This window comes from Dermacentor albipictus, chromosome 3 (assembly GCF_038994185.2).
Source record: "Dermacentor albipictus isolate Rhodes 1998 colony chromosome 3, USDA_Dalb.pri_finalv2, whole genome shotgun sequence".
Classification (NCBI taxonomy): Eukaryota; Metazoa; Arthropoda; class Arachnida; order Ixodida; family Ixodidae; genus Dermacentor; species Dermacentor albipictus.
In genome coordinates, this window is record NC_091823.1 from 114,481,949 (window position 1) to 114,498,106 (window position 16,158).

The 16,158-nt window shown below is 46.1% G+C and overlaps 1 protein-coding gene across 3 annotated transcripts in view; it reads left to right on the forward strand.

The window, feature by feature from the left end:
- Window positions 1-16,158, forward strand: part of LOC135916878 (ubiquitin-like modifier-activating enzyme 1) — a 118,530-nt gene that overhangs the window by 38,406 nt on the left and 63,966 nt on the right. For all 3 annotated transcript variants that reach the window (XM_065450307.1, XM_065450308.1, XM_065450309.1), the window contains exons 3-4: window positions 11,801-11,969; window positions 14,404-14,538. In XM_065450307.1, the coding sequence (XP_065306379.1) occupies window positions 11,801-11,969; window positions 14,404-14,538 (304 nt within the window). The remainder of the gene's footprint in view (window positions 1-11,800; window positions 11,970-14,403; window positions 14,539-16,158) is intronic.

Sequence of the window (16,158 nt, forward strand, 5' to 3'; positions counted from 1 at the left end):
TCATCTCGTTCCAATGTTGATTCCAGGTCTCCTCCTGCGTTTCCTTTTCATCTCGTTCCAATGTTGATTCCAGGTCTCCTCCTGCGTTTCCTTTTCATCTCGTTCCACTGTTGATTCCAGGTCTCCTCCTGCGTTTCCTTTTCATCTCGTTCCAATGTTGATTCCAGGTCTCCTTCTGCGTTTCCTTTTCATCTCGTTCCAATGTTGATTCCAGGTCTCCTCCTGCGTTTCCTTTTCATCTCGTTCCAATGTTGATTCCAGGCCTCCTCCTGCGTTTCCTTTTCATCTCGTTCTAATGTTCATTCCAGGCCTCCTCCTGCTTATCAAAATTGTCGCCGTCCATACTGCACTCTCAACTGTGGTTGCGGCGCACGCGAGCTCTGCTTTTCAATCATCTGACATGTTATCAGGCATGCGACGCAGCTAGCGAAGTGAGCGGAGGCGAACTCAACGACAACGAAGGCGGTGTGACGAAAAACGCGGTGTGCCGTCATGTGCCTCCTCGGAGCACGGCTACGGCGAAATCGGAAGCTCGCGGCCAGTAAAGATTTCACTTTAAAATTAACAAGCACGGCGCCACGCACGCGCCGGTAAACATGAACTGATCTCACTCGATGAGCGCGGAAGCTCGCTGTCAAAATGCTGGAGGAAGGAATCGCGGCAGAAGCAAGCGCATTCTCCTTCATGCATCTCTTGCTTCAACGCGTACGAAACGCACAGCGTTTCGTACGCGTACAAAAGCGCAGCGCGTACGAAGCTACCGGCACTACGCGCACTCCGCAAACATCGCAGATCGTTTTGAAGACGAGGACCGCGTGGGCGCGCTCTTTGGCCACGTCGCAGATCGCTTTCAAGACACACGAGCGCCGACAACGCGTCCCTACGGCGTCCGGCAAAATCGTTGGCTACGCTGTTCGCCATTCGCGTGCCCAACGCCGTAGTAGACACCACGGATGTCTCCGCTCTATAGACCTTTTTCATACGCGGTGTGGCAGCAGTGCGTGCAAGACCCCACCGAACTTCCGGTCAGTCATTTTCGAAAGTCCAGTTAGCCAAGAAAAAAAGAAGTATTTTGTCGCATAGTATAATGTAGGCACATATTCTTGATGTTTTCAGATATAAAAAACGTGCGCCGTATGTCGAGCTCGTGTACACGCGCTTTTTGTTATATTTAACACTGTAGTTCACTTGTCAAAAACTCCTACTCTGCAACAAAACTGGTGCCAGATGTAAGGTCCTATAAATTTTTAGGCTACTGTAACTTACCTTTCTTCAGACTGTTTAACCGGAAGTCTTCTGGGAACTATGTTTGCAAGCATGAAAAGGGTCTATACGGAGTGGCGGGCGAGGAAGGCATTGAGACGCCCTAGCAGCCGCTGGAGGAGAACGCCCCTCCCCCCCCCCCCCCCTTAGCCTGATCCCTGTGCCTCGCGCACGACAGGAGAAGGCACACTTCCTGCCCGGGTTCCTCGCCAGCGCACGCGAGATTGAACCGCGTTCACCGGCTCGCCCTCGCAAGATTTCGCTCGCAAATACAGCACACGGCGCGCGGCGACGCTTATATCGCCCTTCGACTTTATACAGAGCCTCACGGCGACGTCAACGGCGTCGCGGACGGCAGAAATGCGCCTGGAGTGTCCATATAATTGATATCGCAATAAAAGAAAATGTATCATCTTGGGTCAATTATTCGGAGGTCGTCTTTCTCCATTACTTGTATCTATGAAGCTGACTATCAGAACGTCCCTAATTTAAAATGTTTTGCCGAATGGGTGCCTTTCTTTAGAACACATCTTTATTAAATCGTCTGTAGTAGAAAGCTTATTTCTAATCATTGAGCTGTATCACTCGAAGCAGTGTACAATACTCGCTCGAGAAATCGAAACGCATGATTGACCAATTAGCAACATTCATGAATTAAAGCTTAATTATTTACTTTACGGTACATATTGTACTGGACGAATTGTAGTCAGTGAATTTCCAAGGCGCATATCTTTGGAAGGAATTCTAAAGATCGCATGGGTTCTTGGATGTGTGCCGTAAAACTGTCGACAAATATGCACTGTTGTTGCACCGGCATTCTCGACAAACCGGCTTTTTATGCATCGAAGCCTAAAAGCAAGATCAACGCCCATGTATTTCGTCGCAAACTTCTGGAGCAAGTATATTCAAACTGGTGTTATTCTTAAAATTGGCTCCAAAGGGATACGCCTTGGGACCTCACGGCTTGAATTCGTAAATAGGAAAATGCACAGTACAACAATAAATATACCATGAGTGATATATCTGCAACTGGAAAACGAAGAAAACAGTCGAGGAAAGTGGAATTTCGGAGCACTTCATTTATATGCATCAAAAATTGCTTCGCCAATAACTCCTTCTGTTGGTACCACAATGTTCTTGTTGCTTTCAACAGGCATCGCTGCGGAGGCTGCCGTTCGTGGTGTTTTGCCGCGGCAATTTTTAGGAGGCGCCAAGTGAATACAATAGCTCCAGATGGTGGGATAAGAATAATACTCAGCAATAGAAGGAAGCGTAGTGGGATAAATATGGTTGTGACGTTGGTGCCAGGTATAGTCATTTGGCGCAAGTAAACAAATACTATCCAGCTCCTGTCCTGCTGTATTTCGGGCATAAACACATTGAACTGGAAAACAGGAAGGCTGCTATGGGCAAAAATCACGTGCTTATTTATCGATAATGCTTTCCGAGAAGATCATTCGGTGCTATAGCAAGTCAGCTCACCATCCCCAACGGCTGCAAGGAGCTGGTCTGTGAATGAAAGTTAGCACCAGCATCAGGCATCTTTACAGTCAGTTGTTCATATGTATAGAATACACATATGGCCGGAATACGGTTTATGGCTTCAATCCTAACCATACTCACAACTCTACTCACTGGCGCAGGAAAGACATGCGGAGAAAACAACCTAAAATTTTCTGTGCAATTCAACGAGCAGTTGCTCACCACTTTGTTTGCCTCCATCTCAAGTCATGATCACGTGGCACTGGCTACCTGCCGAAAGCATTGGGAAGAACAAGACAACGTTTTGCTTTTCCACCTGCCGTGGCCAATCAGTGTATGGAAACTGCCGAGGGTAACATTTATCGGTGATTTAAGCGAAAAAGTTGCAAAAAGTGTCACGGCAAAAGTACTGTAGGGGTTGGAGGACGGACTTCGGGATGAAAAACCAAACTTGGGAGTATTTATTCTACATTATATACAGAGAGGTGAGAGTCATTTAACAGTCGTACAGTCATTACGGGCCGGCAGCAACTCGGACGCTGCGGCCCGCGGCAAGAAGTTCGAGAGAGGTCACTCAAGGGAATCGGGGAATGTTCTGGTCTCTCTGGAATCCTTCTTATAAACCCTTCGAGCACTGGAAGTCGCGTCATGTTCGACCAATGGGAGAGTCCGCTCAGATGACGCCACTTTCAGCCAATGGTAGGCGCCCGTGCGATGGTGTCATCACCCGGCGAAGAGAGTCGGCGCCTGGTCCTCCTCTCTTGATCCCGGTGCTGCGGGCCCTCAGCGGTAGCAATTGTCTTCTTCAAAGGCGATGAAGAGGTACGCTTGGGCCTTCCCGGCACGTCTGGCTGTCACGGCGCATTACCGCCGTCTTGGTTTGCACCCACTTTACTTCCAAGGTGGAGAACGAGGGGGAGCGCTCATGCTCCATTGTACAAGGGTCCACCTGCTCCTGGTGGCTCGGCTCCGCAGTGGTGGCAAATGCCTTCTTCAAAGGCGAAGGGGGACGATTGAGCTCCATTGTCCGAGGCCCCCTTCTAATCCCGGCGGCGCACGACCTGGGGGCCGCAAACTTGTTTGCACTTGTCTGGTGCTCCTCTGGAATGTGCTTTCCTGCTTCTGCATTCCTCAATTAGCTGTGCTGCGATTCGGAGTGGTTTGGGGAACTCGAAGTAGCCTCAGGAAACAGCTCCATATCTAACAGTACTCGCCCGACATTTAGGTTTAAACATGCATACATGTCTTAAAAGAACATTTACATTTCATGTCACGTCATACTTGGTCCATTGGTTGCTCATACGTGATAGCGCTTAGTGGACGGACGCCATAGATCGTTTCGTTTGTAGAACACGCTTGAGAGATTTCACATGTGGGCCCAAACTAGAACATGAGACCGCAGCAGATTTGAAGACAGCGTCGCAATCTCTGCAGAATGCGTTTGTATCTCTGTACAAGAAGGGCTCCCCATTAAAGACAACAAAAAATATTCTTTTCAGCGAGCTGAGAAAAAGAGCGATACGCTTAGGGTACACATACCTCATAACGCCGCATCAAATCTACTTCGAATCAGCATTCAACTTGAAGACACTCAACATGTACAACATTACGCTGACGTGGATCCACTATAAACAAGCAATAGCATTAGGCAAGGACCTCTTAGACGGTGATATTGACATCAACGCAGACCTAGGCCCTGTTAACGACTGGATGCTTCACAATTTCTCCTTTCCTGTGGCATACAGTGATACCCAAGAAAGATTTTACGTTAAAAGCATTCAACCAGCATCCGTTTCCTTCTTCGAAGTTCTGCTCGAGTCAAAGCTGTGCTTTTGTTTACTTGTTGCAGCGTTCTCTTGCACCTTGCTCACTCTGGCTTTTTCTTAAAGGCAAGCTCTAGGTCGACGTCCTGGATTGCGTAGGAACATCAGTGGCTCAATCATGTTCCTGCTTGCTTCGTTCTACTCCACTTCTGCGCCGCTTCCACGCCCGCGACGTTCAACCTTAGAGCGAGGTATGGTGTGCGGAGTATGGCTCATGGCCATTCTCCCGCTTTCGAACTACTTCCGAAGTGAGCTTGTCTCGAGGATTAGTATGAGGCGGACGCCGGATGTCGTTGACACACTGAATGAACTTGAAGATGCCCTCGATAATCTGAAGGTCAATCCGTGCGTACTGCAGGGCAAAATAGTACATATGATTTTGGCAAGAGAGCGCACGCAGAGCCCTGGTATTTACGCAAAGCTCCACGCAGCACTTCAAAGAAAAGAATTCAACTGGGTCAAAGATCCTTTGCGTTGCGTGGATAGTGCAAACCGAAAGGGCCATGCATGCATCACAAGGCGGTTCCCGCCGTGCTTCTTGAGGCACCTGCGAATCCATGGCTTTGTGGAATCAAAGGAGGAATTTCTGACCGTATGGTTAACAATGCCCGCTCGAAAGAACTTCCCATTTCTTCGGGGATTCCGGGAACACCTCCGCAGAATTTTCGAAGGATCTCTGCTTCGATGGCCAGAATTAATGCATTCCCGTCAATGCGAAGTAAGTTCATTTGCTCAGCCAAGTATTGACGTCTCTCGGAACCAACTCGCTCACCTGGCGCCGTTTTTCTTGCTTTTCTTCGCACTGTTAGGCTTGTCGACTGTTGTTTTTCTGACGAAGTTGGTCATTGCGAGGCGTTCTTGAAGATCCGTGGAAAAATCTTGGCTTGAGTGTTAAGAGGAAGCTTTAGCTCTGGTGCTCCTATCTTAATACGTGTAAAAGGAGAATTCGTTTTTCTCGGCAGCTGCTGCACCAAATTTGACGAGGTTTGTTGCATTTAAAAGAAAAACTTAAATATAGTGACTGTTGGTTTCGAGTTTTTGAGTTAGGTCATGAATGTTTTTTTCAAATATTGGCAAAAATCGAACATTTTCAAAAAACGAAACTATCAAGTTTACCCCTCTGTATTTCAAGAACGAAAAATAATAATGCCATTCTATAAATTACATCTAATAGTACTGCTAAAGCGGACAAAATTGATGTTACACATTAATATACAAAAATTTAGTACTATGGAAATTTGCGCCATTTTGTTTGTTTGGCCTGTTTTACTTTTTTGATCAGCTGATTGAATAAATAATAGCTAAGGTGTTGCAGCAATCACGCATAGATTTGGACATTTGTACGTTATAGTGCCGAAATACGACCACTACATACCCATCGTCCTTTTGTGACTTTGGATTTCTTTTAATGACGTTCGCTGTTCTCCATGCTGCACACTGTAGCGACTCACATCGTTTGCATTACCAGTTGCGCAGATACATGAAAAGGGCATGAATCTCGGTGCAGTTTGTTGCCTATACCAGTAAAAACAACTTTTGCAGAACCCTTGTAACCAACGTAAGAAATTCTCGTAAGATGTAAAATGCCATATCGAATTTGTCCGCTTTGAATGATCTAATGGATGCCGTTTACAGAACCGCGATATGAGGTCTTGATGCAGAGCTATGAGTTTGAATCTTCGTGCTTCTATTTTTTTCAAACAGTCAAATAGTTGAAAATATCTTTAGCAAAATTCAAACCCTGAACCGAGATTCCGCTTCGAACAGTTACTACAATTTAACTTTCTCTTTCAAATGCAACAAATTTCATTAAAATCGGTACAGAGGTTATCTCACAAAACGTTTTTGCATTTTACATGTATTTGAACAGGCCGTGTCGGAGTTGGGCCCGAGCTATAGCTTCCTCTTAAGCTTGACATATCTCGCGTCGAAGAAATCGATCAGCGTAGCCTATTGCGTGCTGACAGACGTATAAAGGTTGTAAAGCTTTTCATCTATCTATAGCACCCGTCACAATTGTTCCCGTATGTGTGTGTGTCTTTAAAACAATAGAGGGGTGTCATATTACTGAGAAAGCATTGTATTCGTCATTACGCGAAAATCTGGTGTTGCCGTCGGCGGCGTGACGGAATGAGGGTACCACAAATGGCCGGCGGAGTGAAGAGTAAAAACACATCAAAAGTGCTCGCATTGACATCAGATTGGGCAGGCAGGTTTCTCTAAACAAAGTCAATTAATGGAATTAAAGAGAAAATTTGCTGCATTGCGGTAAGCGTGTGGATCGAGCCCGGACATCCGAAGTACGAGACGAGAACGCTCCACTGAAGCCACGGTGGCTCCACGGTTAAGTTCGACTAAAGTTGTGCGTTGTGCGGGCGTCACTGCACACGTCACGGCGCTGCTTCCTGAGCGCGACTTGCTCTTCGGACTTCATCTGTGCTGTGTCTGATGGGATGCACTCCGAAGCGTCTACCTCAGCGACATCTTTGAAACGTGGCCGCCCGCAGAAGCATGCTGCAGAAGAGGAAGCAAGGGAACACAAAAAGGAATGCCGTCCAAGTTTACAACGTGCACGGCCACATACGGATGAATACCTAAGCAAAAAAATTTCTCCAGAGAGACCACAATGATTTTGCATTCACACACGTAAGCAGTCTTAAGTGTCTCTGCTGAAGTTTTTTACCGGTCATTTCTCACTGCCTAGTTTGCCTTGCACTCGAATAATATCTACATTAGATGCAGTGGAATAACAAACAAGCTTACTATTCCAGTTCACGCCCCGGTCTAAACTCAGCGGTTTAAGACGGCGCGAACCTGCTTTATGCGGTTCACAGCTTTAGTCAATTCAGATAAGCGCTTCGACTACACAACGGCTTGTCTTAGTGTCCCTTTGCATACATATTTGTGAGATTTGTAAACCACTTGCTACTACGTATTTCGTGTTCTTTGTCATGATACGTTCTGCACATACGTTGCGTGTCTTCTCCATGTAATCAGAAATTGCCTTCATAGCCAATAAAGTTGTTGCCACTTACATGTACATGTACATTTGTTTTATTTTACTTAACCGGCGAAGAAATACAAATTCCATTTTTAATGCACAATGTATCATCAAGCTGAACATGTGATTCATCATCATCATCAGCCTGTTTTATTTCTTTTAGGTCGAAGGCCTTTCCCTCGATCTCCATTTACCCTGTCCTGCGCCAACCGATTCCAACTAGCGCCGCGAATTTAGAAGTTTCATCGCTCCACATGGTCTTCTGTCATCCTCGATTGCGTTTCCCTTCTCTTAATACCCATTCTGCAACTCTAATGGTCCAACGGTTATCTAACCGGCGCATTACATGACCTGCCCAGGTCCATTTTTTTTCTCTTGATGTTAATTAGAATATCGTCTATACGCGCTTGCTCTCATCCAAACCGCTCTCTTCCTGTCTCTTAACGTTATATGCCTAGCATTCTTCGTTCCATCGCTCTTTGCGTGGTCCTTAACTTGCGCTCAAGCTTCTTTGTCGGTCTCTAAGTCTCTGCTCCATATGTCAGCACTGGTAAAATGCAGTGATTGTACACCTTCCTTTTTAATGATAATGATAAGCTTCCAGTCAGGAACTGACAATGTCTGCCGTATGCGATTCAACCCATTTTTATTCTTCTGTGAATATCCTTCTCATGATCAGGGTTCTCTGTGATTCAGTGACCTAGGTAAATGTATTCCTTGGTAGACCCTAGAGGCCCACTGGCTATCCTGAACTCTTCCTTTGCCGAGCTATTTATCATTATCTTTGTCGTTTGCATATTAATCTTCAACCCCACTCTCACACTCTCTCTGTTAAAGTCCTCAATCATTTGTTGTAACTCGTCTACATTGTTGAAGAATAGAACAATGTCATCGGGAAACCGAAGGTTGCTGAGATATTCGCCATCGATCTTTACTCCTAAGCCTACGCTGTTTTATAGCTTGAATACTTCGAAGCACGCAGTGAATACATTGGAGAGACTGTGTCTTCCTGTCTGACCCCTTTCTTTTTAGGTATTTTCCTGCTTTTCTTGTGTAGAATTTAGGTAGCTGTAGAACCTCTGTAGATATTTTCCAAGGTATTTATGCAAGAGTTCTGTGCTTCTTGATTACGTAATGCCGCTGTGACTGTTGGTATCTCTACTGAATCAAATGCCTTTTCGCAATCTATGAAAGCCATATAGAGAGGCTTATTATACTCTGCGGATTTCTCCTAAACCGATTAATGGCATGGATGCGATCCATTGTAGAGAATCCCTTCCTGAATCCAGCCTGTTCCCTTGGTTGACTAAAATCCTGTGTTGCCCTTATTCTATTAGAGATTATTTTGGCAAATATTTTATATAATACTGGGAGTAACATAATGGACCTATAGTTTTTCAATTCCTTAACGTCTCCCTTTTTGTGGATTAGTATAATGTTTGCATTCTTCCTGTTTTCTGGGACACTTGTAGACGATAGACACTTCGTATAAAGAGCCGCCAGTTTTCCAAGCATTATGTCTCATCCATATTTGATTAAATCGACTGCTATTCCATCTTATCCTGCCGCTCTTCTTCGTTTCATGTCTTGCAACGCCCTTCTGACCTCATCGCTACATTTAAAAAATGGAGAGTGCCGGGCACTCTCTTTGAGGAAGTATCTGCTTTTCCCATATTGGCTCCCAAATTGGCTGACCGCTATCGCGGGCAGCCAATTTTTTATGCGAGCACTCCCTGGCACGCGCAGGCCTCTGCGAGCCCCAACCCACGGGCCGCCCTGCTTCTAGCTTTGATGTCCCCGTTGCCGCTTTGGTGTCCTGGAGGCGCTGCCAATAATGCGAAATAATGACACGTTGTTTTGATTAGTAAAAACATGATCGAATAAATACGATTGCGTCGAGCCGCCAACTTGCGATGCTAAGTTCAGCACTAGCGCGCTCCGCGACTTCTGCCGGCACGCCTAGGGACAAGCACATACAACGCGCGCCAAGAAATTCCTCCGTAGTACCTAGGCAGAGTCGTATCTTCAAGGAGCAAAACTCCCCACATTTCCTCTCACGCACCCGCTCTTACTCGCGCATGCGCGCAAACGTCCGTCGTCTCCGCAAGTGCCGCGCCCCGCTGTACCTACAAGCAGTTGAAATTACCCAGCCCTGGCACCTCAGAACAAGCAACGACGCCAGACTCGCAACGGAAAAAGGACAATTATTCCCTCCTGTGATGATGGAATGGCAGCGAAAGCGATTTCCTTTTCGTTTTAAAGCTTCGCCTGTCGTCAACTTTCACTGCCATTCCATATTTACTTTTTTGTTGGTGTTTACATTCAAGATTCGTCTCGATAGGTTCGTCCTCTGCAGCGATTCGCCGGCACTTGAGTTTCCTGGGCCAACTAAAAAGTGTTTGTGCAAGCACGATGTCTCTGTTGTCGATGTCAAAGGTCGACCGTCACATATCTTTTGCTACAACGGGTTGCGCAAAAAGTGATTGACGTAGTTGAATGTGAAAATATATATGCAAATAAAACTGCAAATAAAGATGGCTATATTTGGCTACAATTTTTCCATTCTATTTTTTGTGTTTGGCTACATTTAGGGTGCATTTTTTCTAGCTTTGGGCTATGCCACCTTGTCCAACTTGGCAACACTGAGTGCAACTTGTAGGCGACGAGCGAACGCTACAGCATTCTCCATCATATCGCTTGTAGCGGCCGTGCGCAAGATAGCTTACATGGAGTTTATACTTTATTCAGCATAAAACATGGATTCCTCATGGGTCTTCAGTAAGTTCAACATAACGCGCCCAACTGACTTTTCGCAGCATTCAGCTGGATGCCTGCGGCAAAGTTTCTAACTGGCACTGGCGCTGCACGTAACTTCAGTGATCGCAGATTACCCATGAGCAAGACACCGCCAAGAGCCCAGCTTACTTATAACGAAAGCATACCGCCAGCAAAATGACGCCTTCTATTATGTGACTCCTTATTTCAACAGCGTTCCGTACGCCGTAGACAGCCAAACTGAATAAATTCAAACACACAAAACACACGCTAAGCACGCTCCGCATAGGCTCGGAATCATGGGCTGGTGAACAAACCATTTTAAGCGTCCTCTCGCCTCACGTCTTATTGAACATACCATGGTTCTGGCAGCGTTTGCGATTTTCAAGCTCTTACGAATAGCGGCAAGTGATAAAACCACATGCAATTATCGCGACGACTGGCTTTTTCGATTGACATCGAGAGACACGGCGCGCTTGCCTAGTCCCTTGTCAATCGCGTCGGCTAAGCGCCGCGACGACTTCCTGGCGATAGCATGTCATATAGCAGAATGTGCACCTAAGTTAGAATGCACTTAACGTGGAGGGTTTGTTGTTATATCCAACGAATTACGAACGAGTGTCGTGTTTTAACGGCGACGCGAGATGGCTGACACACGATCTCACTTGGATGGCCTTCGTTACTGCTCGCTGGACGGATCACCTTCTCCGGCGCTGTGCTGTTCCGCGATGTTGAGCGCGCGCTCAGTAGAGCAACTCCGAGTGAAAAAGTAGAGCGCTGGCTCCGCGTTCCTTTGAACTGTGGCTGCCTGTTCTCTTAGAAGCAAAACGGTGTGTTCTTTGCTCAGCGTGCGTGAGTGATACATCGCCATGTTCGGGGCCAGCCTCCTACAGTTGAAGCAGTTGATTACGCTACGTTTTGTTCTCTATTGCCGCAAGAGTAAAACGGGCATTCTACTCTCCCCCAAAAGGTCAGAGTGAAACGCACATTTCACTCTATCCTTGGTGACGGAGTGAAAAATGCATTTCACACCACTTGACATTTTGCGAGAGTAAAACAGCGCTTTGAAAAGTAAGTCGGCCGCTTCACTCCCGCGATACCCTCCCTAGTTTTTAGAGTGTAGTTGGAAACGGTTGGCGCAGGACAGGGGTAATTGGAGATCGCAGGGAAGAGGCCTTCGTCCTGCAGTGGACATAAAATAGGATGATCATGATGACGATGGTGGTGAGGATGATGATAATGATGATATCTCAATTAGGAACGTGATTTCTGCGACTCTGATACTCCACTGATTTACTAGTGGCTGCCCATGGCCGCCACTTGTGTTGTGTCTAAATATAGTAATAAACAGGAAGGGAGACATCTGGTCACGAGGCGTACTCAGGCCGACTTGGGCTTCTTGGCACTCTCCTAGGAGAGGAGGCCAGATACTAATAAGTCACGACTCATATTGCAGCTACGTGCTCGGGCGCGAAGCCATGGTGCGCATGGCCCAATCGGACGTGCTCATTTCGGGCATGGGTGGCCTGGGCGTGGAGATTGCCAAGAACGTTATCCTGGCTGGCGTCAGGTCCGTCACCATTCACGACGAGGCAGTGTGCACGCTGGCGGACCTCTCTTCTCAGGTTAGCGGGCTTTCCTATCACTTTGGGCCGTTAGCCTTAGTTTCATTGTATAGAGATTGGTACTGACAGGATATATTCGACTGTTCATTTGGTTGCGTTAAATGAAATCGATAGGCTTCCAAACCATAGAAAAAAATAGTGACAAGCCTCAGAGCACTTTCAGCACTGGAAAGTGCTCACTGAGCACTGGAACATTGAGCACTGGAACAGTTAACAGTTGAGCACTGGAACAGTTAATAATATATTAATTGTTCAACATCCAGTTTCGGTTTCGTTCCTCAGGAGGATAACATGTTGTGATGTCATGAAACAGTATGGGGTCACGTGGGAGCTGCACGTTGCAATGTTTTGACACTCGCTCCGGCTCGCTCGATTGCTCCGTGTGCTGCTACTCTGTACGAGGGCCAATGTAGAAGCATAGCGGACGACTAAGCTAGACTGTGTGATTGTCAAAACGTCGCAATCTCCGCTTCCCACGTGACCATATATTGCGCCATGACGTCACAACAGATTATCTTTCACGGAAACAAAACCAGAACTGGCTCTAGAAAATCTATTATAATGAAATAGTTAGGGCACTGTGAGGCTTGACAGCGTAATATCTGGGGTTTAGAAGTACAGGACCTTCATTTGAAGCAAAAAAAAAAAAAGAAAGATTCGCGACATCCTGTCAGCACCCCTTTAGAGCTATATATTTCTTTCTCTACGATCAATTTGGTTGGACGGACGGACGACTTTCTTGCACAATAAACTGGAGAGGGCAACAGCAGCAAGGAAGAGGAGGAGAGCGGACGAGAAAGCACAGGTTCGAGAGAGGAGACAGGGGGCGCCTGAATGCCTGAATGGTTGGCGCGGGCGACTGAAGCCGCGAGCGGCATGACGTCACCGATATCACGTGAGGCCTTCGCCTCGTTGGCGTGTGCGCAGTACCAGTCACCATATATCAGAGTCGTAGTAATGAGACGTTTGATTTCACCGTGTTATCACTGTTATCCACATATAGCTAGACGCGAGACGCTCCTATACTCCACAAGATTTCGTTGGTGTTGACGCTGATTCTGCAACAAAAGCGTATTGTCTAATCACATTGTACGCACAAGGAGGGTTGCCGTGAATCATGGGATGCCATGAAGATTGAATTGAATTGTAGGTTTTTACGTGCCACAACACCGTATACTGGGGTACGCCGTACGAGGCACGCCGTACTGGGGGACTCCGGAAATTTAGACCATCCCAGGTTCTTTAACGCGCACCTAAATCTAAGTACACGGATTTTTTCGCATTCCGCCCCCATCTGAATGCAGCCGCCGTGGCCGCGATTTGATCCCGAGACCTCGTGCTTAGCAGCCCAACACCAATAGTCGCAACCGCGGCGGGTTGGCATCAAGATCGACGGACAGCATAATTGCATAGGAACGCTATTGCTCATTTTGACAATAATCTACGATGGTTTCTGCCACTATTGTTAAGGGCTTGACGCATAGATGCTACAGTCGGAAACCTCCGTACTTCTTTAGATCACCTGGTATTATTTAATTCGCACCGAAACCTTACTACGCGAGTGTTTATGTGCCGTTTCTCCTTGAGAATATCACCGAGGTGCCCACGAATCGATGAAACGTCACTGCAGTCACACGTCACTCGTTCCACGTCATTACACGTCACTGCGGAACGTTATAGGCGACGAGACACCCCGACGGCTAGCGCTTTAATCTCTGTTTGAGAGGCACGTCGCATATACGCCAAAGTTTACATAGCATCCATATCACTTTTCCAGCAACCATGGCTTGGGATTCACGGCAACTCTGGCCACTTTGGAATGGAGTAAGGCTGCCGGACTAGGTATTCGCAGTCTGTAGGGTGTTTACAAATAAATGTAGCGGTGTAATTTGTTAAAGCAGGAGTAGGGAATGTGGCCGGGCGGGAAACGACCGCGATGTGCGATCGCAGTAGTATCCAGCTTTCGTCTAACTTTCCAAGTTTTACCTGAGCCACACGTATATGTGGCTGCTTTCACGGCCAATTTTTATACTTATTGAAGGAAAGTGTAAAGATTCATGAATATTGGTATTGACAAAATAGCCTAAAGTATATATCTTAAACAACAACAACAACAACAACAACAACAACAACAACAACAACAACAACAACAACAACAACAACAACAACAACAACAACAGCAACAACAACAACAACGTACTAATTACTTAAAATTACTAATCATGCACTACCTCTTCGGAAAGAAATTTTCTTTTCACATCAAAAGAAAACGTTAAACCAGGCGCAACCCAGTTTGTAGTTGAATGTACGAAGGTCAGTAACTCGAGAGCGTGCTGTATAGAGTCCGTCACTAAGGAGATACTGTCTGGTATCTGTCGTAATGCTCGTGTGCACAGCACCAGCGGAGTTCGCTAGACGCTGTCGTTCGTTGCAGTACTACCTGAGCGAACGAGACGTGGGCCACAACCGGGCAGACGCTTGCGAGCCTTTGCTGGGACGGCTGAACCAGTACGTGCAGGTGAAAGCCCACACGGAACCGCTAACCGAGGATTTCCTGAAGCAGTTCACCGTGAGTGATCCGACCTGCCCTAAATGGTTTCCCCTACATAAAGTATAGTGCCACTTCATGAAAGCATAAACAGTGAAGCGCTGTTCACACATGCACACTGCTAACTTGCAGAAGTACACGTGAAAAAAATGATGCAGAGCTTCGCTTATAAGTGTTTTGCGTCAATGTTTTTAGCCGTGAACCACAAGTTATGTAAGAATGAAAATGTATTTATTACTTTTTCTTAACATTTTTTTCGTTATACAGTGGCTGTATGTCACCATATGCGCTGCATTTGCGCGGACAGTGCTTGTGTTGTACCGATTCCTTGTTTCACTCGTCGTCGTGCTTACGATGCGTGTCACCACGTACTGAGTTATTGTTGAACAAAATATCGCAAATATATTCACATCCCTCCCACTCCCGCATCCAATGCGTTTGCAGCGAATGCAGGAGTCAGTAATAAATAAATAAATAAATAAATAAATAAATAAATAAATAAATAAATAAATAAATAAATAAATAAATAAAAACTCGTCACAGCACTTAAATACCGCTGCCGACGTACTTTTCGTGACCTTTCTGTCAACTAATTTTGCCTACTTTATGATCAGTGGCCAACGGTCATTACGTATTGCTATCGGTGCTTCGTCAATAACAAAATTGCACGGCTACTACATTCATTTCGACGCACAAAACGCGTGATTAGGCAACACCGTTGTTTTATCAGTCCTAGTTTCTCTGTCGCATTACAACTCTCGTTAGGATGCGTATCGTGCATTGTAAGTATAGACTAGCTAGTCTATCCCGGAGGCAGTACACTGTCTCCGGGATAGACCCGCCTGGAGTTCTTGCGTCTTCATCACCAACAAAGGCCGATCACCGTCTTGTATATTTGCTAGTAAGTTGACAAGGCAATCCACAAACACTGTTCCACGTGAATAAGAATTAAAACATTTTGTTCCCGTTTATTTTTGGCCACGGATAGGGCATTCCTACAAAATGCTATCAACTGTGTTTTTAGTAAAATGAATTAGTAGGCCTACAGTAATTAATTATTCAGTGATCGGCTTCTTGCACTACTCACAATTAATATGACACTTTCCTTATTTACCCGTGCACTTATTCAAGAGTTTGGAGGTGTACGTATGAGGTGTACATTTGGAGGTGTCGTACATATAAAAACGATGCGTCAGGTTAATGGGGTGTAATGCGCCCCATGGCTCCACTCCAACCTTAAGTTGGTTGTCAATGCAGCTATTCAACTGTTTTGGGGAGGAACAACAAAGGCATTGCCCAGTTCACTGCAACTACCACCACCACCACTACTACTACCACGATTAGGAATTGCAGTAGTGCGATCGACAGTTGCACAAACAAGGGGAGCGTCAGGCTGAAACCGACGTTTCGACAAGAGTCCCCTTGTCGAAACGTTGGCGGCCAGCATGAGGCCTTCCACGAGTCGCCCACTGTGGTTCACTTCGAGCACCGTGTTCCTGCGAATATATTTCGTCTCCACAAGGTTTCTAGGTTGATCCGTTCACATTGGTGCTCGTAGCAAAATATGCTGAGACGCTGAAAAAATTCCAGTTATGTTCTACCGATTTCAGTTTTGAATGATGCTGAATATGCAAAAAATAA